The sequence below is a fragment of the Aptenodytes patagonicus genome, chromosome 9 (genome assembly GCF_965638725.1).
Source record: "Aptenodytes patagonicus chromosome 9, bAptPat1.pri.cur, whole genome shotgun sequence".
Lineage (NCBI taxonomy): Eukaryota > Metazoa > Chordata > Aves > Sphenisciformes > Spheniscidae > Aptenodytes > Aptenodytes patagonicus.
Window position 1 is genome coordinate 16,181,564 of NC_134957.1, and position 25,002 is coordinate 16,206,565.

The 25,002-nt window shown below is 44.9% G+C and overlaps 1 protein-coding gene across 1 annotated transcript in view; it reads left to right on the plus strand.

The window, feature by feature from the left end:
- The window catches only part of GPR50 (G protein-coupled receptor 50), a 47,146-nt gene extending 22,372 nt beyond the window's left edge, over positions 1-24,774 (plus strand). The window contains exon 2 of the mRNA XM_076347242.1: positions 23,710-24,774. Within this exon, the coding sequence (XP_076203357.1) occupies positions 23,710-24,578 (869 nt within the window). The 3' untranslated portion in view covers positions 24,579-24,774. The remainder of the gene's footprint in view (positions 1-23,709) is intronic.
- The last annotated feature ends 228 nt before the right edge of the window (positions 24,775-25,002 follow it).

The window sequence follows — 25,002 nt, forward strand, 5'->3', positions numbered from 1 at the left end:
TGCTGCTGTGGGTCTTGCATTGTTCTTTGAAAGTGTCAAAAGTGGAAAGCAAACTGCACTTTTTGGGTCCCTAGAGGGGGCGTGCAGTGCCCTGAACCCCCGACTTCCCCAGCATTCCCTCCATCTCTCACAACCTGCCTCCTGGTTTTGCTTTTCCTTCAGCCCAATCCTATATGCAAGCAATGGGGAGAGAAATGGGAGGGGGTATCATTTTCCTTCTTCCAGCTCTGCAGGCTGGACCCATCCCAGGAGGGCGGGAGTACTGTGCTCCTGCTGTCACGTCCATCTCAGAATGTATTTGAGGGTGGCTTCTGAATTTAAAATGAACTAGCAGCAGTTCTAAGCATTGTCCTGCATATCCTGCTCTTGCTCCTGACTTTTCTCTGTTCCTTGAACGCAACCTCATGTTAGAGAGGGAATTGTCCTTCTGGCTCTGCAGCAGGAAGGCAGTACAGTAGGAGGGGACACTTTACTCATCAGCTCCCATTGCTTTCATCTGTGATGCCAGCCTTTGCAGTCACATCTGTGAGTACCGCAAGAGAGTAGGAAATCCACTCAGACAGTTGTATTGCTGTCGGTGCGTAGTGCATCCTAGCAGTAGTGTTTTCCTCGGGCTTTTTCTCACTTAAAACCCTTATGTCGCCGTCTTGTTATTCTTGAACGTGTTTCCTCCTGCCGTACTTCATCTCCCAAGAATGCAAAAATTAAAAATCAACATTAAGGGTTTTACAGATAACTGGTTATTTTTACTATTTCCTGCAGGCAGAGCTCAAAGATTGAGAGGAAAGATGCACCAAACTGCAGTTCTGCCTGAGAGGGCTTCCTTCTTGATGGGAACATTCTGTCTCCAGCCAATTCTTCAGCCAAATTTTCTTTCTCAGCCTTCATTTCAGAATATAGCCAGTTAATACTGGAAGAAAATATGTCCTTCAATTCTTACTCTTACGTTTTCTCCTGTTGGCTTTCAAACCCATGAGACTTCTGCAATGTTGAGATGCAGGTGTTTGTGTTTCCTTCCAGGGAGCGGGCAATGGTAGGACTGCACGTCCTCAAATGAGCGCAAGATGGTAATGTTTTGCAGTAGAAACCCTTGTTGGTGAAAAGTGAAGTCATCCATTTCCTAGATGAGTTTTGCAAAAAACAATTCTTTTGTGTTATGAGGAAGAATAAAATAGTGTTTTTGACATCTTCAGAAGAGAAGGTTTCCATGTAAAACTTTCTTGGGGAAAAAAAAGAGCCTTCAGTTTTATCAAGAAAGTAAGAGAGCTTGAAATCACAGTGAAATATTCTGCTCCCATTTTGTTCATTCAGAAATTTCTTCTTGGTTGATGGCAGTGGAAGTTACATTTTCTAAAATACTGAGGAACAAATTGTGGTGTAGCAGGAGCCAAACTCTCTTGTTCCAAACAAAAGGATTTTTGTACAACCTGCCTACTGGAGTGTGCTGAGCAGCTAGAAAACATGCAAGAAAAGAGCAGCGAGACTCCAGATGCGATACTCTGCCAATCCTCCAATTTTCAGTTTTTTTAAATTACGAAGTTTCTCTTGTTTCTTGGATGGAATAACACAGATCCAGATCCAACAAGCAGTCTGCCTTCGGTGGCCTGATAAATCTTTCTTAATTTTCTGGAATAGGTTAATTTCATTTAGGTAAGGGAAAGCAAAAAGAGCAGGCTTTTGGGGGCACTGCTAAGAAGATTAAGTCAGCATGAAATCCATTAGTGAACCGATTTATCTGTGTTGGCTAACACCATTTCAGCCTCCTTGTCTTGCCTTTTTTTTTTTCTTCCCCCCCCGTGGGTGGCAATTTAGGTAACCTACAATCTTGCTGCTGTATTGCAGCATTACATGGTGGTTGCTCTGCTTAAAACTAGGTTTACTGCCCTCTTAACATTTTTTAAGCAGATTTAGTTTAGTTGTTTTTTTTTCATGGCAACTTTTTCTTCTTCTGCGAATGTACCATTTCTTTGAAAACTCATGGGACTTCATTTCTGGGAATATGCAATCCTAATCGTTGTAGGCTACTGCAGAACATGCCTGCAACAAAAAAGTTGCCTCTATTAATTGCACATGTGTATGTGTCCATTATTATTCAGTGTCAGCTTTGAGCTTCCTTTCAGGAGACCTGTTCCTGGTCTCCATGGTGGGCCTGCTTGTAGTTATCTCACCAATCTTTGTTTTCTTCATTTTAGTTTCCTACTGATTGGAGCCTCATGGACAGAGGTTCTGGTATCAGTTGAAGTCTAGACTCTGACAGAGACTTTTTCCACCTTTGGGATATTTATAACGTGTCTGTCTTTTATGGATTCTTTACTAATTTCCTGGTCTTGGATTTTGCAAGTTCTACCAAGAAACATGTTTGCTGACTATTATCCCTGCCTTTGTTAGTCTTGCTGAAGCAGTCAGGACTTCAGGGAAAAGTCTTGGTTTAGAGGAAACGTCTGCTAATAACTCCTTGCCCATGATGAGATATTCAGTTTTCCTCTTCCAGGCTGAGACATGGAAGATGAGTTAGTTTGACTTGAAGCCAGCAGCAATGTCTCAACAGTATTGTGATGTTACCTCTGATTTTATTGGTCTTTAGCATCGTTCGTACAGAAGATGAGTTAAATGTTGAACATCAAAATGAAGCCAGTTTTCCCATAGGCTGGTTCTGCATTGTGTGAGTATGAACTCAACTGAAGCTCATCCCAGTCTGTGGTTTTGTAACAACTGAATTACCCAGTTTCCTGGAAAACTTGAGGTCACCCTATACCTTTTTTAATGCCTGTGATCACTCACAATACCCCTGCTCTGCTGGGCACCAGTTTCCATTGTGTAGAAACTTTTTTTCAAATGAGTCATCCAATCTTCTATAAAATGTGAATGAAGTTGGCCTTCAGGAACAAAAATTACTGGGGAAAGGCAGGCAGTGTGATCAGACACACTTCATTTCTCCAGGAAACCGGGGTGAAAAACAGAGATGAGCAGCATTGATATTCTGAGGTTTATACCTACAAGGGAAGAGTGTATTCCTGTCCAGCTGTTGTTGGTAGGTCCTTTTACTGTGAAAGCCATCTTCATGTGTTGGGAATATTTGTAATTTATGGTTTATATAGTAATGATGTAGCAGCAGCTTCATGTCTACCTCAACACAGGGCCTTTTGGGCGATAGTCAGGGTGGTTGTGTGAAGGTTCAGGCTGGTTCAGCTCCTTGAGCCCGTGAGAACAGCTTGTTGGTGTCTGGAGTCTCCAAGGTATGCATCTTTGTTCTTGATATTTCCCTGTCTCCCGAGGAGGAAGGCAACAGCCTTGTTTTACGTGATTCTGTGATTACTGGAATTGACTTGCTGGAAGCTGACATCGTTGTAAATGCTGCCATTATCCCAAAGCAGCCTCTGCATATGCTTCAGCCCATGCCTATCTTTCAGGCAGCCTGAGAAACTTGTAGTATTTACCATAACAATGATGCGCAGTGCCCTGTCTTCCATAATTACCCAGACCATCTGAGGATTGTGCAGAAAGTGCTGATAAAGAAACCCAAACAATAAACTGGAGTAAAGAGAATAGGTGTGTTCCTGTCAAAGAACACGCCAAGGTCCATAATGCAGCTCTAGCTGCTCCTGGTGCAAAGGCTTCTTCGCAGACACTTCAGTAGATATCGCTTCCATGGAGCCACATCACTTTTGAATCTCTGCCACATGTGCTTAAATGTTCCCACGCTGGGCCCAGGGAACAGGGTCCTGCAGTGTGTTTTGCTGTGCATACCTATCAAGAGGCATAGGGAGCATTTTGTTCTTTTGATGAAAGTTTCATTGCTTTTGCTCTTAGTACTTCAATGTCCTTTGCATGTTCCTTTCCTGAGTAGATGTTGCAGTCATATAAGCAACATATTGTACAGTTGCGGGTAGTTTTAGCTGCTTCAGTCTTCTTGGCTATTATGTAGTGCTGTTGTTATGGCCAGGGTTACAAAGCCATGGTGTTGTACACAGACGGCAAAGCTTTTTTTTCCTGGCACATGAGCAAGTGTTCAGTTTTGGGAAGCCAAGAGGTATGTGTAAGCTTTTTGTTAAGTGAGACCCGCTGGGAAATGTGCAAGCAGCAGGAGCCTGAAGGGGAAACCAAGGCTGGACCTCAGTTCCTGAGGCCATGGTCTCTGGGAACAAGGAATTAGCTTTGGGCTCCAGTTACAAAGACAGAATTGTCTTCACGCTGTGTGTGACCACCTCTGTTCCAAAACAGGCACAAATTAAACAAGCAACACTCATAGTTTACCCATGAACCGCATCACTGCTTTCTCAGATGCTGACCTGCGAGGCCACAGGCAGCTTCTACCCTGTGTCAGAAAGACAACAGTGTGTTTGTTCTCGTGCAGTGTGATTTACAATGGACCTTTCCAATTATCCCCTAGTAATCACACTGGTGAGGTTTCTCTGGAAGAGATCTTCAGGCGCTTTGCAAACTGACACAGGCTGCAAGCATGGAAGCGTTGACAGTCCAGGAATGGTCCATGACTATATTCAATTGCATCCAGCTTAGAGCATGAAAGATTTCCAAGTCAAGTGGAAGCTGCAGGATAACTGCTGGATGCAGCAGTCCAAGTCAGGAGTTAGTCAAGGGCTCTTCTGATTCAGACCGCTATTGTTATGAACCCCCGGTGATGTTTGTTAACCCAGGTAGCTCTGTCCTGTTCCAGGGCCAGCAGCTCCAGTCACAGCACCTCTAGCAGCAAAATGTGCTTCTGGTACCACGGTGGGGTAATGACTCCATCTAGTTGTCTGGGAAGAGTGTTGCCTACTGAATTTACAGTTGCATGTGCTGCAGTTCAGCGTTTCTCATCTAAACCCCTCCCGCTTTGGGGGATTGAGGGGAACGCCAGGACAGGTAAATAAGGCCATGGTTCTGCTGGTTTTATCCCGCTTCTTTTGGTTGTTCTTGCATGTTGCAGGCTCCTGAGACTGCTCTGCACAGGGCTGTTCAAAATGAAGTGTTCAGTTTGGGAGAACTGCCTGAGAGCCAAAAGGTGAGCATGTCAGAAATATTTTTATTTCTATTTCTATTCTGCCTTCCACTGAATGACATCCTTGTACTTTTAAACATCAGCAAATGCAAGGAAGGCAGATCTTCTGTTGGCAGAGCAGGAAGCTGAAACATGCAGAGGCAGTGGTTTGCTCAAGGCTACACGGCAATTAACTGAGAAGGTTCTTGCTCAAAACAAGAATGGGTCTCTTGTTTGTCCCTACAGTCAGTGCTCCAATATGAGAGTAGTTCTGATTAATTAAATGCAGAATTACGCAGTGCCATCACCTCCTGCCCTCTAAAGAAATACAAAACAAAACCTGTCAGCACTGCATCCTCACGCTGTGGGATAATCTGGAGCTGGCCGGCTGGTTAGGTACTTCATTCATTTGGTTTTTCGATGTTTATTTTGGGCCTGATTGAAGCAGAATCATCCTGTCCCCTCTGGAAATCAGCATCCTTCAGGAAAAATCTATAGCTTGGGTTGCAGGATACTTTTCAGTCCCGAGCATTTCTCGGTGGCTGTTGTGGTACCTCTACAAAATCAACTCCAGGTGTAACTTGCATAAGCCCTGTGCACTGCTGTTCCCTCCTGGCAATCCCAGCAGCTTTCATGGGTGAAACCAGTGCCTGGTGGTGTAGAGAATTTGGGAATGCTGATACTCAGGGACAGGTATGGCCTTGACCTCTCTAGGAAGAAGGAAACATGTGGTCTGATCCAGGACGGCATTACTATTGATGCTACAGACCCATCAGCACCCTCCATGTTGAATGCTTGCATATTTTTAAGGAATATTGTAACACCAAGTGAATAATCATAGAATCATAGAATCATTGAGGTTGGAAAAGACCTCTAAGATCATCGAGTCCAACCGTCAACCCAACACCACCAGGCCCACTAAACCATGTCCCTAAGCGCCTCATCTACACGTCTTTTAAAAACCTCCAGGGATGGGGACTCCACCACTTCCCTGGGCAGCCTGTTCCAATGTTTCACCACTCTTTCAGTAAAGAAATTTTTCCTTACATCCAATCTAAACCTCCCCTGGCGCAACTTGAGGCCATTTCCTCTCGTCCTATCGCTTGTTACTTCGGAGAAAAGACCAACACCCACCTCGCTACAACCTCCTTTCAGGTAGTTGTAGAGAGCGATGAGGTCTCCCCTCAGCCTCCTTTTCTCCAGGCTAAACAGTCCCAGTTCCCTCAGCCGCTCCTCGTAAGACTTGTTCTCCAGACCCCTCACCAGCCTCGTTGCCCTTCTCTGGACACGCTCCAGCACCTCAACGTCCTTCTTGTAGTGAGGGGCCCAAAACTGAACACAGTATTCGAGGTGCGGCCTCACCAGTGCCGAGTACAGGGGCACGATCACTTCCCTACTCCTGCTGGCCACACTCTTTCTGATACAGGCCAGGATGCCATTGGCCTTCTTGGCCGCCTGGGCACACTGCCGGCTCATGTTCAGCCGGCTGTCGACCAACACCCCCAGGTCCTTTTCCGACAGGCAGCTTTCCAGCCACTCTTCCCCAAGCCTGTAGCGCTGCATGGGGTTGTTGTGGCCGAAGTGCAGGACCCGGCACTTGGCCTTGTTGAACCTCATACAGTTGGCCTGGGCCCATCCATCCAGCCTGTCCAGGTCCCTCTGCAGAGCCTTCCTACCCTCGAGCAGATCAACACTCCCGCCCAACTTGGTGTCGTCTGCAAACTTACTGAGGGTGCACTCGATCCCCTCATCCAGATCATCAATAAAGATATTAAACAAGACCGGCCCCAGTACTGAGCCCTGGGGAACACCGCTCGTGACCGGCCGCCAACTGGATGTAACTCCATTCACCACAACTCTCTGGGCCCGGCCGTCCAGCCAGTTTTTGACCCAGCGCAGAGTCCACCTGTCTAAGCCATGAGCCGCCAGCTTCTCGAGGAGAATGCTGTGGGAGACAGTGTCAAAGGCCTTGCTGAAGTCCAGGTAGACCACATCCACAGCCTTTCCCTCATCCACTAGGCGGGTCACCTGGTCATAGAAGGAGATCAGGTTGGTCAAGCAGGATCTGCCTCTCATGAACCCGTGCTGGCTAGGCCGGATCCCCTGGTTGTCCCGCTCATGCCTTGTGAGCGCCCTCAAGATGAGCCGCTCCATAATCTTCCCCGGCACCGAGGTCAGGCTGACAGGCCTGTAGTTCCCCGGATCCTCCTTCCGGCCCTTCTTGTGGATGGGCGTCACATTGGCAAGCGTCCAGTCTTCTGGGACCTCCCCCGTTAACCAGGACTGCTGATAAATGATGGAGAGCGGCTTGGCGAGCACCTCCGCCAGCTCCCTCAGCACTCTCGGGTGGATCCCATCCGGCCCCATAGACTTGTGAGTGTCCAGGTGGCGTAGCAGGTCATTGACTGCTTCCTCCTGGATTACAGGGGGTTCATCCTGCTCGCCGTCCCCATCTTCCAGCTCAGGGGGCCGAGTACCCTGAGGATAACTGCTCTGCCTGTTAAAGACTGAGGCAAAGAAGGCATTGAGTACCTCAGCCTTTTCCTCATCCTCAGTGACAATGTTCCCCCTTGCATCCAATAAAGGATGGAGATTCTCCTTGGCTCTCTTCTTGTCATTAATATATTTGTAAAAGCTTTTTTTGTTGTCTTTAACGACAGCGGCCAGATTGCGTTCTAGCTGGGCTTTTGCTTTTCTCATTTCCTCTCTGCACGACCTAACGAGATCAATGGTAACATCCAGTCTGGTAAGGTTTATTACTTTAATATTGGAGAGTTCCAGCTGATACCAGATTAGCATATTCATAGGGTTTTAGGAAACGCTTGGATATTAATGGTTACCTTTTAATCTGAAATCTTTGCATGGGTCTCATGTCACTTCTGCACTAATGACTCAGCCTGTCTTTATAAGAGGCTGAATTTCTTTACATGGTGTTTTGAGACTAAATATAAAAGGGGGAAAATGGCCCTTAATTTTAACAAGTTCCCATTTGGTTTAACAGCTGCTGTGGGTTCTGTCTTGCCTTTTCGGCTGTATTTGCCACTTTGTCGGTGTGTTTCTGGCTGTCAGAGTCTTGCAGAGTTCTAATGAAGTGCGACGCTTTTTTTTCCCCCACAGCTGTTATTTGTCATTCGATATAAATCTGCCTTGTTACAGTTTTATTCCTGAATAAATGATAAAAAGACAGTTAGTATCAGTAGGCAGTGCTAGCATGACAGTTTCTGCTTTGTTGCTAACATAGAAGAAGCCATCGCTCTCCATTTAAAGGATGTGTTATGTAGTTGAATTTGGGAAAGACTTTGAACTCCTGAGGGAACCAAAGCTGACCTCTCCCCTCTTCTGCCCTTTGCTTCTGCCTTGTCCTAATTAGCAGTTAAACTCATGCCCTGCACTCCTGGTGCTGAGACGCTGGCTTCTGGCAATCGCTCCAGGTTTGTTTTTCATTGTGGTGCAGTTGACACTGTGTGTTTCTCCACTGTGCTCCCAAATGAAGGCTCTTACATCTGCTGAGTTAGCAGATGTGGGCCCATGCTCTTTGGGGTGCACCTTCCGCACCCTGGCGCCAGGGAGATGCGACAGCCAGAGCTGGGTGATGTGATAGCCTGAGCAGCGTGTGCCCCTGGGCAGGTTCTTGGGTGGTTCAGACTGGAGAATTTGCTGCAAGAGCTCATCTCTGCTATACTGTGTAAATCAGCTACTGAAACTGCAAGTCCTGGTTCCTTCTAGCTCTGATGTTGCACATAACTCCCTGGATTCCTTAGAATATATACAGATACTTGACTGAGCTATTTGAGTCTGTTAAAAACTTCACGTGGTTGTGGAAGGGCAGTCCTGCTGGACTGAAGATGACCTTGCTCTCAGAGGTGTTTCTTGAGCTGCCTAAGTGAACGTACAACCCATGCTGGTGCGTTCACATGCCTGACAGGGAAATGCACGCCATATCATGCCGTGCTACCAGCTCCGCTCAGAAAGCAGAGAGCGTTTGCTGGACTCCGCTCAGTTTCTCATTAATGTGCAAAGCTCTTATCTGTTTCCGGCAATGCGCCAAGCAAATTTTTTGACAGAATTTCTGCAAAGCTCTTTGCAGTGCATGCTAAGCTTGCCTTAGATCTCTCTGTCCTGTCTGTGTTTCTAACAGCTTGATTTTGGGGCTCCCTATGAAGAAGGAGGTGGGCAACACGCTGTGAATTTTTGTTGCCTACCTTTATATGCGTGTGTTACATTCCTGCTGAGGACTAGAAATTCTCGTCCTTTCTAACCCTGTCAAATCAACCCCCTCTCAGGAAGGTATTTTTAATGATATGTGATATTGCAAGTACATTCATCCTGAAATCTTAAGGGTATGACATCTGTGTGTGCACTTGAACACAAGGACTTCTCACTAGAAGCCTCTGTATTAAGCCCATGCTTCATTTCATCCTTAAGTATTCTATTACTTTGGAGTTTGTTGATAAACAAACATGCTTCATTGGGGACAGATAACAACATGGGATTTCAGCGATTAAATGAAAAATATCAGTGAATCCTACTAAGGAGAGGAAATGGAGGGTCACAAATGATTCTGAAGAGACTGGGAGGCAGAAAGAATATCTTATACTTAATGAATGACAGCTCTTTAAAAAATACTGTTGTTAGATAAAAAAAGTCTAGGAGTGGGGAAGAGGGCTTTTCAGAAATTGCATAGAGTGATGTAGGTTTTTCTTCTAGAAATTTAGGAATCTTGACCATTTCTCTTGTCTTTGGAGAGGATGGCAAATGAAAGTGTCCCCTCTAAAACTGATAGAAATTCCAACACTTCAGGAGCAAAAGGCAGTATGAAAAGCCGTAGCTCTTCCTCTATTTTGCTCCTGCCCGGGGGGAGGTCTCATGCTGACTTAAGGTGCTGTTGAGTTATTCCTTTATTCCTGAGCTTGCTCAACCAGCATATGTCTAAAACCTCTTTTTCTAGCAAGTGGGTGGAAGGCAGCTTGGATTTGAGTAAGGGCAACGTCCTTGATCTAGAAATGCTCCCTCTTGTCAGTAATTTTTAGGAGGAGACGCTGTGCCTGAGGGGGATGGTCAACCAACCTCCCAGGGTCCCTTCCAGCTCTGTTGTCCCTGATGGGTTTCTTAGTCATACACTTGGCCATACAAACACTGAAGGGGGGGCAGTCTCCCTTACCAACCACCGACTGGTTTAAAAGGTCCACTTGGGGTTAGCATTTAAAGGGTTGCATGCAGCCCTCTCTAAGCCTCCCTGGCTCTAATGGGAGTCGTAAGGCTCAAGTTACATGTTACCACTTTGAAGTATCCTGGTATGGATGTTAAGTAGTTTCAGGGAGAAGAAATCTCTGTGATTTATTTCTTGCTGAGAAAAGTTCAATAGAGATAAAAAGGGAAAAGGGCGGAAAGTTTAACGGGACACTAAAAGCACTGTCACCTGATGATTATACAACTCTAAAAGTAGGCCTGCCCTTATCATTACAGACGAGAAAGTAGGACTCGGGGGTATTTCAGGATTAGGCAACTGAGCTAAATACCTCGGAGTTTCTTTGGCTCACATGGATGGCCTTTTTTCAGCATCTTTTATTCTTTCTGGTGTTTTTTGCTGGGGGCAAAATGTTATTTGTGTAAGAGCAGAATCCAGTGATGCTCTTGTGCTGGAAGCTGTCAATGGCAGAGATGTCTGCCAGCCCCATCAGTTATGCTCCACAAGTGCAAGATCTCACTTTTACTGTGCATATTGCTGCCTACAAGTATGGCTACTTGCTTTAAGAGGTTCCTCCAGTAATTTGGGTGTCATAGTCCCATGAAATCTGATTCTCCTTCCAGCCAGTTTGATATTAACCACCATTAGACGCCCTATCGAGATCAGTGTTAGAGCACATTTGAACCATTTGTTCACACGGGCTCATGTCGGAACATGTTTACTGTGGATTTTTTGCTTTTATCCCCACACATTGCACCTCAAAGATGATTAAGTTTCATAAGTCATTAGGAAAAAAAACAGAAGCAGATGTCTTCCAGCAATATGTTTGGGACTCCCTAGTCTGAGTTTCTCATATCATTGATAGTTTCTTGTTGCCCATCCTGTAGCCAGCCTTGACACAAGCCCTGTAAGCCCTGTGGAATATCTGAAGTGAAGCTTTTGCTGATGTTCCAGGAAACACTGTTTCTTGGACTCATTTTTGGGAAAATTGAAAAGGTCCTTTAGGGCATGCCTTGTTTTTTTGAGGTTATTTTTTCCAGTATCACTATTACTCTCATTGAATCAACTTTAACTGTTTGCATTGGACTTTTGCTGATGCAATTGTATCAGAGTCCCTAAAGTGTTCCCAGGTGAAAGTAACTCTCCATTTCCAATGGGATTAGTAAATAGTTGTGAATGAAGCAGGAGGTCCAGAATAGATTTTCTTTTACATCCTAGTCTCCTACTTACATGCACTACTTCTCCCACAGTTCACATAATCATGATGAAGCCATCAAACCTTGGGTCTCTTTCTTTCCCCGTCTGTAATGTGAGGAATATTACTTCTCTTTCCAGCAAATTGTGAAGGCTGGATGAACAGTAATTCAGGTAGCTCAACCTTTTTCCTTGCCATGGGCCTGGATGCTGGGTTTGGAGGACTGACTATGCACAGGAATGTAAGTAGCTCCCCACAGATATGCTTCTTTCCTGTCCCTCATGGTACAGTTTCTCTTCCAGCCTCATCCTCACTGCAAGCGTGTACTGTGGCAGTATCTGCTTCATTGCCAGGTCCAGTGTGAGGCCACAGGAGAAAAAAATGTGGGCTGGAAGGAATTCTGTGGACTAAATCTACCCCATGTTTTTTTTGTATAACCTGCTTTTATAACATTAGCCACCAAATGTTTGAAAAAAAATATATTAAGGTCATCAGAAGAAAAGCCAATAAATTGCAGTGCAGCACTGTAAGGCATACCAGGACCATGCTGTAGCCTACAATGAGGCTATCACCTTGGAGATACATGGGATCCCAATTATGTTTCTTTTTCCTAACTCTAGTGGCAACTGCTGTGCAGAGGCAGAATAAATATCCTACCCTGATTATCACACTGCTACTGCAGTAACACCTGAGCCTTCATTTAGGTAATCTCTATTCAGTTTGGTATTTAACTAGCAGACCCTCTGTTTTCAGTGCTGAAAAGATGAGCAGAAAGGAACTGGTTTGCTACAGTGATTGGTGAAAAGGCCATTTATGAGAAATCTGGTATGTGCTCAGCACATCTCCGTCGACACCAGGGTGTGCTGGCCCCTGCCCACGAGTCATGGTCAGCAAGGTCTTTGCTTGGCTGGTGAATTCCTCATCCCAAGCCCAAATCGGGGAGGGACTTTAGAAGGCCAGCTTTGGTTTAGGAAGGCATCCAGCCTTTGACTGATCAGATCCCGGGGTGTCAGGGTGCAAACTTGTTGTGTAAGACAGAAAGCCCCAAGCATGTTAAGTCTGGAGAATATCTGAGAGTGCCAAGGGGAGAGTAAAGATGGAGAGAAACAGGCCTGCTTTCCCTCCATCTCCTGCTAGCCACGTTTTCAGCACGTTTACTCAATGTGTTGTTTATAGCAAGAGGAGGAGGAAGCTGTGTAATTACAGTGAGGACAGATTTAACAGCTAAGGCAAATTAAATGCAACTGTTACAGCAGACTGCAGTGTTCATTTGCCTGTGAGCAAGTCTGCTTTCCCCCTTCAAGTTCTGCATCCTGCAGCTCTCTTCCCTGCATCCCTGCATTCCCCTTTCTTTTGGCTTTGACACCTGCTTGCAGGACAGTTTTTCTTAATTAATAAACCTACAATTTGCCCTGTAATACTGTAAGAAAAGTGCAGGCCGGTACAATTTCAATTTCATGCTTTTCAAGACAGCTTGCACAGAGAGCGGATTGACAAGCCCACTTGCACTGGGTTTGTTTCAGATTTTCCCTACCTATGTGAGATCAGATGCTGGTTCAAGGAATGGCATTTGTTTACCCTCTCCAAAACAGATGAGAAAGGAATTTCAGCTAAATAGTCTGTATAGCACAGACTAATCTGTCTTGGCAGTGGAAAACAGGAACTCATGAAGTTCCTGAGGAGGCAAGGTTTGCTGGGAAGGGAAACAGCCCTCCTTACACCAATCCAGAATGGGAAAAGTGGATAAGCTTCCCCTGCGCACACGAGCCTATCTCAGCATCCACGAGCTGAGGATGCTCAGAGCACAGCTGCTCTGTCTTAGCATGTGTACCCAGCATAACTCTGCTCTGTTAACTAAAGCTCCTCTATTACTATTCCTCTAATTATGAAGTAACTAAGCCTAAATCAATATGTTGATTACTTTTTTTGTCTAAAAATGACCTCTATATGGTGACTGACTTATTTTTATGTTAGTCTCTTGTTCTTGTTGGACAGAGTGCTAGAGGTGATGCTGTTGCCAGGATCAGTATGTGTTAGAGGTCTGTCCTGAGCCTCCATTAGAAAGTGAGGCTGGATTCGGGGCAGCATATTGCGTTGTGCTGGTCTGCGTTCAGACTGAGCTTTTTCTCTATGGTCTAAACTCTACTTGCTCTCTCCTGAAGTTGGGTACTGTACAATACTTTGTTTCAAGTCTGAATCTTTAAAAAGGATATTAGGGTGTATCTCAAAAAGGGCATCTGAATTTGGTATTACAGCATCTAATGCAGCCCAAAAGTGAACCTATGTGTGTGCACAAACAAGCCTTATAAAAAGCACCTTTAAGTCTTCATAGGAAAGCTGTCTGCTTTCAGTCTCCACGTCTTTGCCTTGGACAGTCCTCACCTCACACAACTTCTTTGGTCTGTCCTAAGGCTTAACCAACAGACCAACCACAGTCTGAAAATGTGTTGCCTGTAGCAGACTTGGACAAGATTTGGTCCAGAATGAGTTAAAGGCTAAATGTCCTTCACTGATAGAAACACTTTCGTGTGGTGATTTTTTTTTTTTAATTGCTTCATCATTTCCATATACAATTCAAAAGAGTTACAAGGGAAAAAAATTGCCTCCTACCCCCACCAACTAACCAGAAAGAGCTGGGACTGGAGAGAGGCTCATCCCTAGGACTGCAGGGCTGGGAGGCCAAAACAAGCTGTTAGTTGTGGCAGGGTAAGATCTGCTCCTTGCAGTGGAGGTCCATGGGTGTAGTGGCTGGTGCCGTCACTAAGGTTTAGTCAACAAACCGTGCCGGTGAAGCACAAGGAGGAGCAGGAGCCAGCTCCTGGGCTCAGCTGTGTTCGTTTGGCAGGGCTCACCAGGGCAGTCAGACATGATTTTTATCACTAAAATCAGCTGTGTTTTCAGATCTGACTATATGCTCTCCCTTTCAACTGCCTAGGAATCGGTTGCTTGCACGTAGCTCCTTCCCAGGCCAGAAACACACTTTGACCGGCACCAATAGCAAAAGAGCATTATTAAGTCTGTTAAGCCCGAGTTCACAGATTTTATTTTAGAATAGTAACAGATGGCAAATGGTGTCGGTACAGCTGCCAGGACCGGGAGAGGATGGATGCTGGTTTGTCTTTTCAGTGGATACTGGCAATAATTCACATTTATGGTTAAACAGGGCCTTTCCTGTTTCAAAGCACTTTACAAACCAGTTGATAAATAATGGGCTTGGAGTTAACGTGTGCTGGTAGAGCTTGTCTCTGTGCTCGTGTGGCCAGTGTGTGAGGGTAAACATAAGGACATCAGCCTGCACTCCCTACACAGCCTGGATGGGAATTAGGCAGCTGCTTAACATCACATAGTACCACTCAGCAGGGATTTCAGGCAGAAAAGGAGGGTAAACAGCTGGGAATTCAGAGGGTGGCACTGGTAGCCAGGGTGTCAAGTGGGAGTTTGGGTACCTGGACTCACTCTCCTACGGCTGTGAGAGGTTTTGTTTAGATTCTTCCCAAAGACCTGCCATCTCCATGAGAAGCTGCCATAGGGAATAGGTAGCCATCAGCCATGCTGTCCTTGCAGAGTCAGACACCACAGCCAGTGCCGCGTGGGCTCTGCTGGCACTGACGGAGGTGCTGAGGCTTGCTCTCACTCGGTGCAAATTGGAGGGTGGCCCCAAGGGCCTCCTGCTTCCGACACTTGCTCTCCATCAGCCTTGCTGGGATGTGCTGTGAAGGCAGGTGGTGTTTCTGAGCCCATCTTTACCCCAAGCATTTGGATGTGATACAGGGAGGAACCGAGTTTTTAAATTGATTGGCTTGCTATCTCACAGCCTTACTGCAGGCTATGAGTTTGATGGATATAACAGTTAAATGACAGGAGTCTGGGGCACATAACCAGAAGGGATACTTTTTATCGCTTTTTTTGTATGTATATATTGAGCCAGATCAAGACCGCCACTTATTCCTCCTCCATTACTAGCAGATCCAGTTGCCATAATTGCATCCAGGAAAACCATCATGCTAACAAGAGCTAAGCTTAGAAATCCAGAAGAATTGCAGCATCGTGGTTTTCCCTCATGCAAAAGGTCAGAACTTCCAGGAAAACACAGGAAGAAGTCATTAAAAGGCACATAAATAAACAGAAAATGGTATTTTTAAAAAATTGAAAATTGTTGGAGGTAGGTAAAATGTCAACTTTACATGGTTTCCCCTTTCTTTATAATATCTTCAGATCATCTTTTCAGGAAGGTGTGCCTAAGCCGAGCAGGACGTGTTAGGATTAATATGGAGTAAGAGAGAGAAGCTTTCCAAACAGTGTTTCTCTGGGATGGTCTAAAAACTTGTTTTTGTTTTTAAAATATCTGAAACTCTGAAAATGGGGAAGTCACTCTGCACTGGTACCAAAAGAGGGCCGACCCCTTTTTAAAGGTCCAGAAGAGGAGGTAATTAAACTCATTTTTATTCAGTCAAGAGTGAATATCCAGCTACCGTCTGCGTCACACCAAGGGAAAAATCACCTCCTTTACATTGTTTCCAAAGTAATGGTAAGTGATATAAGGAAAGATATGAAATCATGCGAGCAGGGCTGGTCTCCAATTTCCAGCCCATTTCCACAGACTTCTGAGCTCAGATACGACTTTGAATCTGGCTGGCCTTAGCCAAATGGAAGTTATGAATCTCTGGGGTGTAAACACTGCAAATGATTGCCCTTTGCTGCATTCAATTAGAGCAGCTGAAGGCATGGCTCAAATATGTTTTTGACAGCAATACAATTAAAAGGTCATGACCTAAAAGTAAGTCTAAAAATCCAGTAATCCAGTCCTCCACCTGGCAGCGTAAGCAATTCCTTTCTTTAACCATCAGCCAAAATAATACGTGGCACATAATAAAATAAATGTAATTGAAGTGCTTGGGAGCTGGTCCTTTCTACTTCAGTAAATACTGTGAGGTTTTTCTCCTCCTCCTGGAAGCAAGTCTTTCTCACAGGTCCAGAGGGAAGGGCAGCTTTCACGCAACCATGGCGATATACTGATGAGATGGCTAATGAAGCTTGCAGTCGTGATGCCGAAGTGATGCCGAAATGTCCGGTCATGGAAGGGCGCAGGAGGAAGCTGAGAGTTCGCTTTGCAGACTGCCTCCCGCTCTGCCTTGGCCTTGCTCCTGCACAGACGCAGGGCTGGCACAAGGCAGGGAGCAGCGCTAAGCGCCCACAGTTTTCCCGTAGGGAATGATGCCAGTAAACAGGTAACGGTTGGTAGCCCAGAGCATACTGCTGTTCTCCGGCTTCACAATTGTGCTGAGAGATCTCAAAGGACTTTTGCCAGGAAAAAGTTAAATTATTCTGGAGTTTTATGCTTTTGTCTAGGACCTTCATGGTGTCCTTAAATTGGATATTTCCACGTTCTCTCACCTTACATCCTAAGGATGCCGTGGGCTGGCAATACCTCCTGTCCTGTCTGTTTATTACCCTCTGTATCGTTTTATGCAGCACAGTCAGAACTTGAGGCCAGCTGGCAGCATAGCTGCATTGTCTGTTTAACTGCAGGAAACCACGCTTTATCCCCCTCTGAATCCTGATGCAATAATGATAACAGATAATTGATTGAATGCTTTTTCCTTTGTTTATTCCTCTCTTTGAACAGAATCCCTAAATACACAAATAAAATCCTCAGTTAAAATTTGTGGATTAATGAATTGAGCAACAGATTTTTTTTTCTTCCCCTGTTGCCTGGATCTCAGGAAGAGTTTCTCTGATTTTCACTTGTGCTCCCCTGTCAAACTTTTTCAGTTGTCAAAATGGGTAAGTACACATTGGGCTGTTGTACGGGCATGTCAGATGCATCAGTGCTTATCAGAATGCTGAAAAGAGACAACAGTTAACAGTCTGGGATTTCTCATGTGCCATTTTGTTGCTGTGTGTGCGGTGTTCACAGTGCCCTGGAAGCCAAGAGCTTGCATGGAGCAGTGACATGGGTTGTAGTCCCCTATAGAAGGATGGTTCTTAATGCTCTTTGATGGGGCAAACACTGCCTTCCCTGGAGTGATCTTTTAGAGTTTGTGATGTAAGAAATGCTTGTCAGAGTGAGGGCTGCGGGATCAGGATCCCCCAGCACCACAGTATTATTATCCGTCTAAATTACAGCAGTATATGATCAATATGATTGCACATGCTCAATCGTGTCTTTATATTATAAAGAGGACAAAATTGGTCTGAAAGTTTTTTCTATGAACTGCCACTTAGTTTGCAGAACCAAGCATGCACTTCACATCTGCAGACTGGAGGTTAGTGAAATACAAGCAAACACACAGCAAGTGGCAGGTGAAAATAAACAAGAAAAGGAAGCTATCAAAGCTAATAAAGAGTCTTGTTGCATGCTGAATAAAGCTTTTATGAATTTATCTTTTTGCTCAGGGCAAATAGTATATTTTGTTTCTGTTTTGCAGTGAGCATAAGCTTTGGAAGGTTAAACAGAGTATGAGGTTATGGTAAGTGGTCATCAGAGGCTTGCTTTACAGTCATGACCTGTTAAATTGTTTACTGAACCTTATTACATATCTCTCTGAGGTTGATGTGAGTCTTAATTCCAGTTTATCTCCTTGTAGACAGGAGTCTGTTGAGTTTTTCATAAAACCTGAAAGGACAAACATAAAGTTTAAGACGCTTTTTATTATAAGCCACAAATAGTAAGGTCTCACCACAAACATACCATTCACCCCAATAAACTTTTAGCATTATGTCATTGTGTATCTTAGCACGTTTTTCTCAACATAGGTTTTTATACCTGCTGTTCTACAACTGTCGAGTTATTCTGGCTGTAGCCGGACAGACACCAGGATCTGATCTCTCTGCTGGGAAGAGGTTGGGACAGCGGGGGGACTGGTCATGCAGTGAGCCCCCATGGCACTCATGTCTGTCATGCTCATGGGTCAGCTTCTTGCCTGCTGGCCTTGAGGTTGTTGTATGTTGTTTTGTTTGCCCCAAAATGCTGTCCTGGGCACCAGCTATTTGGGAGCAACTCGGATGCCTGCAAGGTGGCTGGCAGGAAGGGGCTACCTGGACAGCAAAGCCCTCTTTCTTCCTCAGTTGGAGCTGGACCCTGCCAGGCGAGCAGAAGTTGATCCACAGAACTGTCTCTTTGCTTTGGTGCAACTCCTGTCGCTCAGGACATTTCAGTTTCAGCACTGGGTTTACACATAACAGTGTTAACTTCAGGCTGCATTGAGCATCTGTATCTTGTTAACCTGAAGCAAACAGTTCTGGAATATTTCAGCAAGGAATGCGAGTGTAAGAGCACTTTATATGGATAACAGAGAACAAGAGTTTTGGGTGCTTGCTTTGGACATTTTGAGATGTAGAAAAATAGCCAATTTTCAGAAAAATATTTTACCTCCTTCCCCCCCCCCGACCTTTAACCCCACTTCTGGGTTCATGTCGTGGTTTAATCTCACTTGGCAACTAAGCACCACGCAGCCGCTCGCTCACTCCCCCCCGGTGGGATGGGGGAGAGAATCGGAAGGGTAAAAGTGAGGAAAAACTCGTGGGTTGAGATAAAGACAGTTTAATAGGGAAAGCAAAAGCCACACATGCAAGCAAAGCAAAACAAGGAATCCATTCACTCCTTCCCATCGGCAGGCAGGTGTTCAGCCATCTCCAGGAAAGCAGGGCTCCACCATGCCTAACGGTTACTTGGGAAGACAAACGCCATCACTCCAAATGTCCCCCCCCTTCCTTCTTCTTCCCCCAGCTTTATATACTGAGCATGACGTCCCATGGTATGGAATGTCCCTTTGGCCAGTTGGGGTCAGCTGTCCTGGCTGTGCCCCCTCCCAGCTTCTTGTGCACCTCCAGCCTTCTCAGTCGGTAGAGCATGGGAAGCTGAAAAGTCCTTGACTAGTGTAAGCATTACCTAGCAACAACTAAAACATCGGTGTGTTATCAACATTGTTCTCACCCTAAATCCAAAACACAGCACTGTACCAGCTACTAGGAAGGAAATTAACTCTATCCCTGCCGAAACCAGGACAGTTCAGGATACCTAAAATGCAGCCCATGTGTACTAAAGGACAGCCCACAGCTGCTGTGTGGGAACAGCAGGGAGGGGCTAGATCTCCGCAACTGGAGCTTGTGCGCCGAGGGATTTCCAACAGCCTCTTGAGGCGGGCAAGGGCCAATGATCCTTGTGTTTGTACAGGGATGCTCAGTTAATCTCTGTAGAAGAATGATGTCCTTTTGTATGAAAGTCAGGTGCTGTTCGGGCAGCCTGCCATTGAAGACCTTTGCTTCTGTGGTTTATTGATTTGCAGAACTCATTGCGGTATTTCCGTGTTTCCTAGCAGCAGGACTTGACAATAAGTCCTCAGATAACCTGTGTTGTTGGATAATCCAGGCAAAATGAGAGGCAGGGCCAGGGAACTGCTGGAATACAGGAGCAGGCTATTGGAGTAAGCAGAAACAGGATTATAGGAGTATGGGAGGGAGGAGGGGAGCTCAGAGAGGCAGGAGTACTAAGGCAGATGTTCTGGGATAAATTCCCTTTTGTATTATTTGCACATACTTTTAATCTGCTCTGCTGCTGGGCTTCAGGTTGTTTTGTGGGGTTTTTTTTACCAAACAATTTGTGGATTACACTATAAACGTAATAAATATATACTATAAACTATGATACGCTGTTTAGCATATCATATCTCTATAATCTATAGCTTTGTGTTGGACCTCTGTAATGTAAAAAGATTTAAAGTTTCTCTGAAAAGGTGGCAAAGTCTGTATTACCAGTATGCTTGTGACAGACTTGCCTTTTTCCACCGTTCACGCTTCTTCATGTATGACTCCGTAACTGGGGGATGGAGCACAGTGGCACACAAACCAACTTATACTAAGTAGAAGTTAAAAACAGGATGGAAAATGTGAAAGCTAATGAGGAAATATAGTCACATGCCAACAAAGAGAAAAAGATACATCTGAAAATAGTGTCACAGAAACAGATAATTTTAAATTTGAGATAAAGTCCTGCTGGTATTATTTATGGGCAGGACTCCTTTGTTTTATAGTGGAAAAAAGTAAAAAAAATGTAGTGAAGGTCATTGGCAGGAGACTACTCTTTACCTTCCCTAGGAGCCACACATTAGATGGCTTCCCATTCTGCAGTGTTTTTGGGAGTGGGGGTCTGATATCCTACAGAGGACAAGGACACGAGCCTTTGGCCGCGGGGCCCAGCACACGGTGGTCTCGCAGGAAACCAGGGATTGCGAGGCTAAAGCAGTTTTCAAAACCAGCCTGTTGTTACTCAACAGGCCAGTGTTTAACTCAAGTTACTCTTACTTTAATAATTAGCCAGCAGCCAGTTCCCATACTTTGAAAGGCGTGTTCTGCTTTGGGGGCATGTGATGTGCCCCCTCTTTTCGGTACTCGGTTGTTAAAAATGCACTGATTTTCAGGACCGACTGGCAAGTGGCTGCTATATGGGTCTGACCTTTGTGTTCATCTCACCAGAAGAAAAATATGAAGTTGACCACAATGCCAAATAAAATGGAAGATGGGTTTGTTTCTGTTAAATAGTACTGAGTGAACCTTTCTGACCTTATTTTCAGGGACCCAACACCCTGCTGGGGCGATAAGCCTTGTAGCTGATAGGAGAGCCAAGACTGCAAGTTGAAAGCACAGAGCAGAGGATGGCAGGTTTGCTCTCCAAGTAAAGGAGGAGATTATTAATTCTTGTCTTGATAAAACCGTCTCATTTTCTCCCTGCTGGAGCAACGTGCAATGACGTGGTGTCAAAATAATACACACAATACTGTGCTCTTGGATTGAATCCAAGCTACTCAATCCATCCCGTGAATATTATTTTTATAGATTCCCCCCCATATTTTTACTTCCTCCCAACTATTCAAGTTAGTGAAGAAACACTGACAGAGACTGCTCATTTCTCCCAGCAGCTGGCAGTGATGTGAGGCTAATAATTTTCCCTATGATTTTGCTAAGCTTTGGACTAAATCCACTGATGTGCTGTCTTAAGTAGGGAATATCCAGCTTTGTTCTGCTTTGCCTGATTCAAAACTGGGTGTTGAATGTGGCTGTCTTTCATCCCCAGCAAATGCAGAGGCTTGATCTCCGGCCACCTGTGTATATAAATGTGTATCCAAGTGGGACAGGTCCAGTGAAGAGGGAGGGTTGTGGTCCCATCAGTGGAGTCCGTCTCCAGCATCCTCTGGAAGTCTAAATTGGGTTGCTGATCCCTCTCTGTTTTGCTGTCTGGATAATTGTTTTAGAAAACCTTTCCAAAAGGAAATTCTGGTGCTGGGGACACATTTTGCTTATTGTTGAAGTGGTATTTTTTTTGATTGAAGGAATAAAAGTTTTGCTGCAGAAGAGCATTCCCTCTCTAGGGTGCCTGCGTGAGCACTAAGCGTGACCACAGGTGGTTCTGCCCTTGACAGCAGGCATAAATACAATTAATTATATGGGGACCAGGGTCAGTGACTGCATTTTAAAAAGCTCTAAGTAAGATATTAAATGAGAAAAAAAGCAGCACTGAGGCATAGCAGCCACAGAAGTTGTGTGCTGTGGTAAACCTGCGTGTGTGAAATCTCTAAAAAGATTTCAGCACTTCACATGACCTCTGCTAATACTTATTTTGAAATGACGCTTTGTGTCAGCTGTCTCAGCTCCGCACTGCTGTGGGCTATTCTCAAGTCTGAACTGTTTTCCAGTCAGTGTGAAGTGGACTCTGCTGCCTGATATGAACTGTTGACTTGTCCTGATAGCTTTTGTTGGCAACAAACACAGCAATGAGCCAACTGCAATGGCAATGCGGCTGTGATTTCTGCCAGCCCTTGGGTGTATTTTCCAAATACTGAATCCAGTGACCTAGCTGAACTGAGATCTCAGAGAGTCCCTTCATTGATACTGCAGAAAAGACCTCTTTTTAGTGTTTTTTTCATATAATCTGGTAGACAGCAGGATATGAGGGTTTGAAGAGAAGGTGCAGGTATGATCAGTGGGCTGGGATGTTGCCTGTAACATGGGCAACACATGGTGTTAACACATGGGCACAGGTGTTAACACCGTAAATGCATTAAACATAGCCTCTACTGGTACTCTAGTAATATTTTCCTTCCTGCCACTGCAGATATACCTGAAGGTAGTAGAGTTAGGAAAAACAACTACGTTTTCTAGTGTGCTGTCCTCTAACTGCATTGTTGAGCTCCTCCTGAAATGACAATTTGTCTAGTCACCAAAAAGCTGAATTTTGACAGACGTCCTTTTCAACATTATAGCTGGTTCTGTAGTTACACCAGTTCCTGAAAGACCTCAAGGTCCCTTTCTTAATGCACTCCTCTACTCTGACTGACAAACTGAACAGAAAGGCTTTTTGCCTACCTAAAAATACACCGGACTTATAAAATGAGCAGTAACTGCTGTTAGGAAGTCACTGGTTGCCTTCCACACAGTGGAGTTGACAGGTGTTGTCCCACGCAATGTGCCATTTTCAATCCAGCAAGGCTTAAATTATTTCATATTTGCACAGACTCTCAACTCGTGTCATTTTAGAGTGTAAATGGACAACCTGCAGCATATACTCTGCAAAGATGGCTGACGGCAGCTTATTAATCATATTCCCCGCCTAGGCCCGGACGGTGTAGGAGTGATTGACCTTCCATATTGCATTGGACAATTTTAATATTAAAGGAACAGGAAAACATACCAAATAAGATAAGCACATAAAGGCTGGCTGCACCTTGGCTCCTGGAAGAACACACGCTCCTTAGCATGAACACTGCAGAAATTCTGGTGAAAATATACCTGTTCACGTGCAGAAGACCAAAAAAGACCTTTCCCGTGCAACTGCTGTCAGTGCAATGAATAAACCACTGAAAACTTAACCTGCCCACTGCAATTCTTTGGCCTATGATGGACAGAGCTTATGTAAAGTGTCACTACACGATGTTATAGACAGTATTGTGTCCTATATAGCATTTAAAGGAATTAAGTTCTCTGCAGGACAGTGAATGCTAGGTGGCTGCCTGGTGACTACAGTCATGCTGGCTGATTAACAAGGAGAGCAAAATCCTTCTCTCCTGCACAACTTAGAAGAATGCAGGAACCTGACCTACAGCTATAGCTGAGTTAACAGTAACGCTTCCAGTTTAGAATTTTCTTAAGAAGGAGCATGCAAGTTAATCATGCCTAGTTACTCTCCATTGCTGTCACTAGTAGAGCAAAGTCTTATTTTCTAGGGTTTCAAATTCCAAATGGAGGGTAGAGAGAAGCCTGTGAGAAGAGTTAGGCCTAAAGAGGAGTTCTGCATTGCAAGTTGTCTATCTGGACCTATGCTAACCTCTCACGGTCTCTTCTCCTTTTTTGTAGGCAACATCTTTGTCGTCAGTTTGTCTGTTGCAGACCTCGTAGTTGCGGTTTATCCATACCCTCTGATCTTGACTGCCATTTTCCATAATGGATGGACCATGGGAAATGTTCACTGTCAGCTAAGTGGGTTCCTGATGGGCTTAAGTGTCATCGGGTCTATTTTCAACATCACGGCGATCGCAATCAACCGCTACTGCTACATCTGCCACAGCCTTCAGTACGATAAGCTCTTCAACCTGAAGAACACCTGCTGCTATCTGTGCCTGACCTGGATACTCACAGTGGTGGCAATTGTGCCAAACTTCTTCGTTGGCTCCTTGCAGTATGACCCCCGGATTTACTCCTGCACCTTTGCCCAGACAGTGAGTACATCATACACCATCACAGTGGTGGTGGTTCACTTCATCGTCCCGCTGTCCATCGTGACGTTTTGCTACCTACGGATCTGGATTTTGGTGATTCAAGTCAAACACCGGGTGAGACAAGACTACAAGCAGAAGCTCAGAGCAGCTGACATCCGGAATTTCTTGACTATGTTTGTGGTTTTTGTCCTTTTTGCCGTGTGTTGGGGGCCGTTAAACTTTATTGGCCTTGCTGTTTCGATTAATCCTTCAAAAGTGCAGCCACACATTCCAGAATGGCTTTTTGTCTTGAGCTATTTTATGGCCTATTTTAACAGCTGCCTCAACGCTGTGATCTATGGGCTTCTTAACCAGAATTTCCGGAAGGAGTACAAAAGGATACTGCTGACACTCCGGACTCCCAGGTTGCTGTTCATTGATGTGTCCAAGGGTGGGACAGAAGGGATGAAAAGCAAGCCATCTCCAGCTGTCACAAACAACAACAACCAAGCTGAAATACACTTATGAGTCAGAACAGTACTATTTATTTTGGATTACAGTCATATATATAAGAGCCTTTCTATGTGTGCATTTCACAGCTGGTGTTGCTGGGCCCCTTATGCAAGGAAGGAGTCTGCTACCTTTCATGCTTAGCTTATCACTGCGACTTCGAGGCTTTGAGTAAAGATTTTTAGAATGGAAACGACTGATCTTTATTTTTTTTTTTTTTTCCTATGCCATCTTTCACCATGTGCCTAATTAATTGGTTTGGTTGCTTTTGCCACAAGCATGCCAATACCCTCAAAAAGGGAAGCGTTCGGAGTGCATGGAGAAATGCAGTTATGCTTGAAATGCAACCTTCAAGAGCCGGCAAAATCGCCATGTATTACAAACAAACCTTTCTCCTCTCCCTCTGAATTCTATTTTTTTTTAGTCTTAACATAACCCAAAC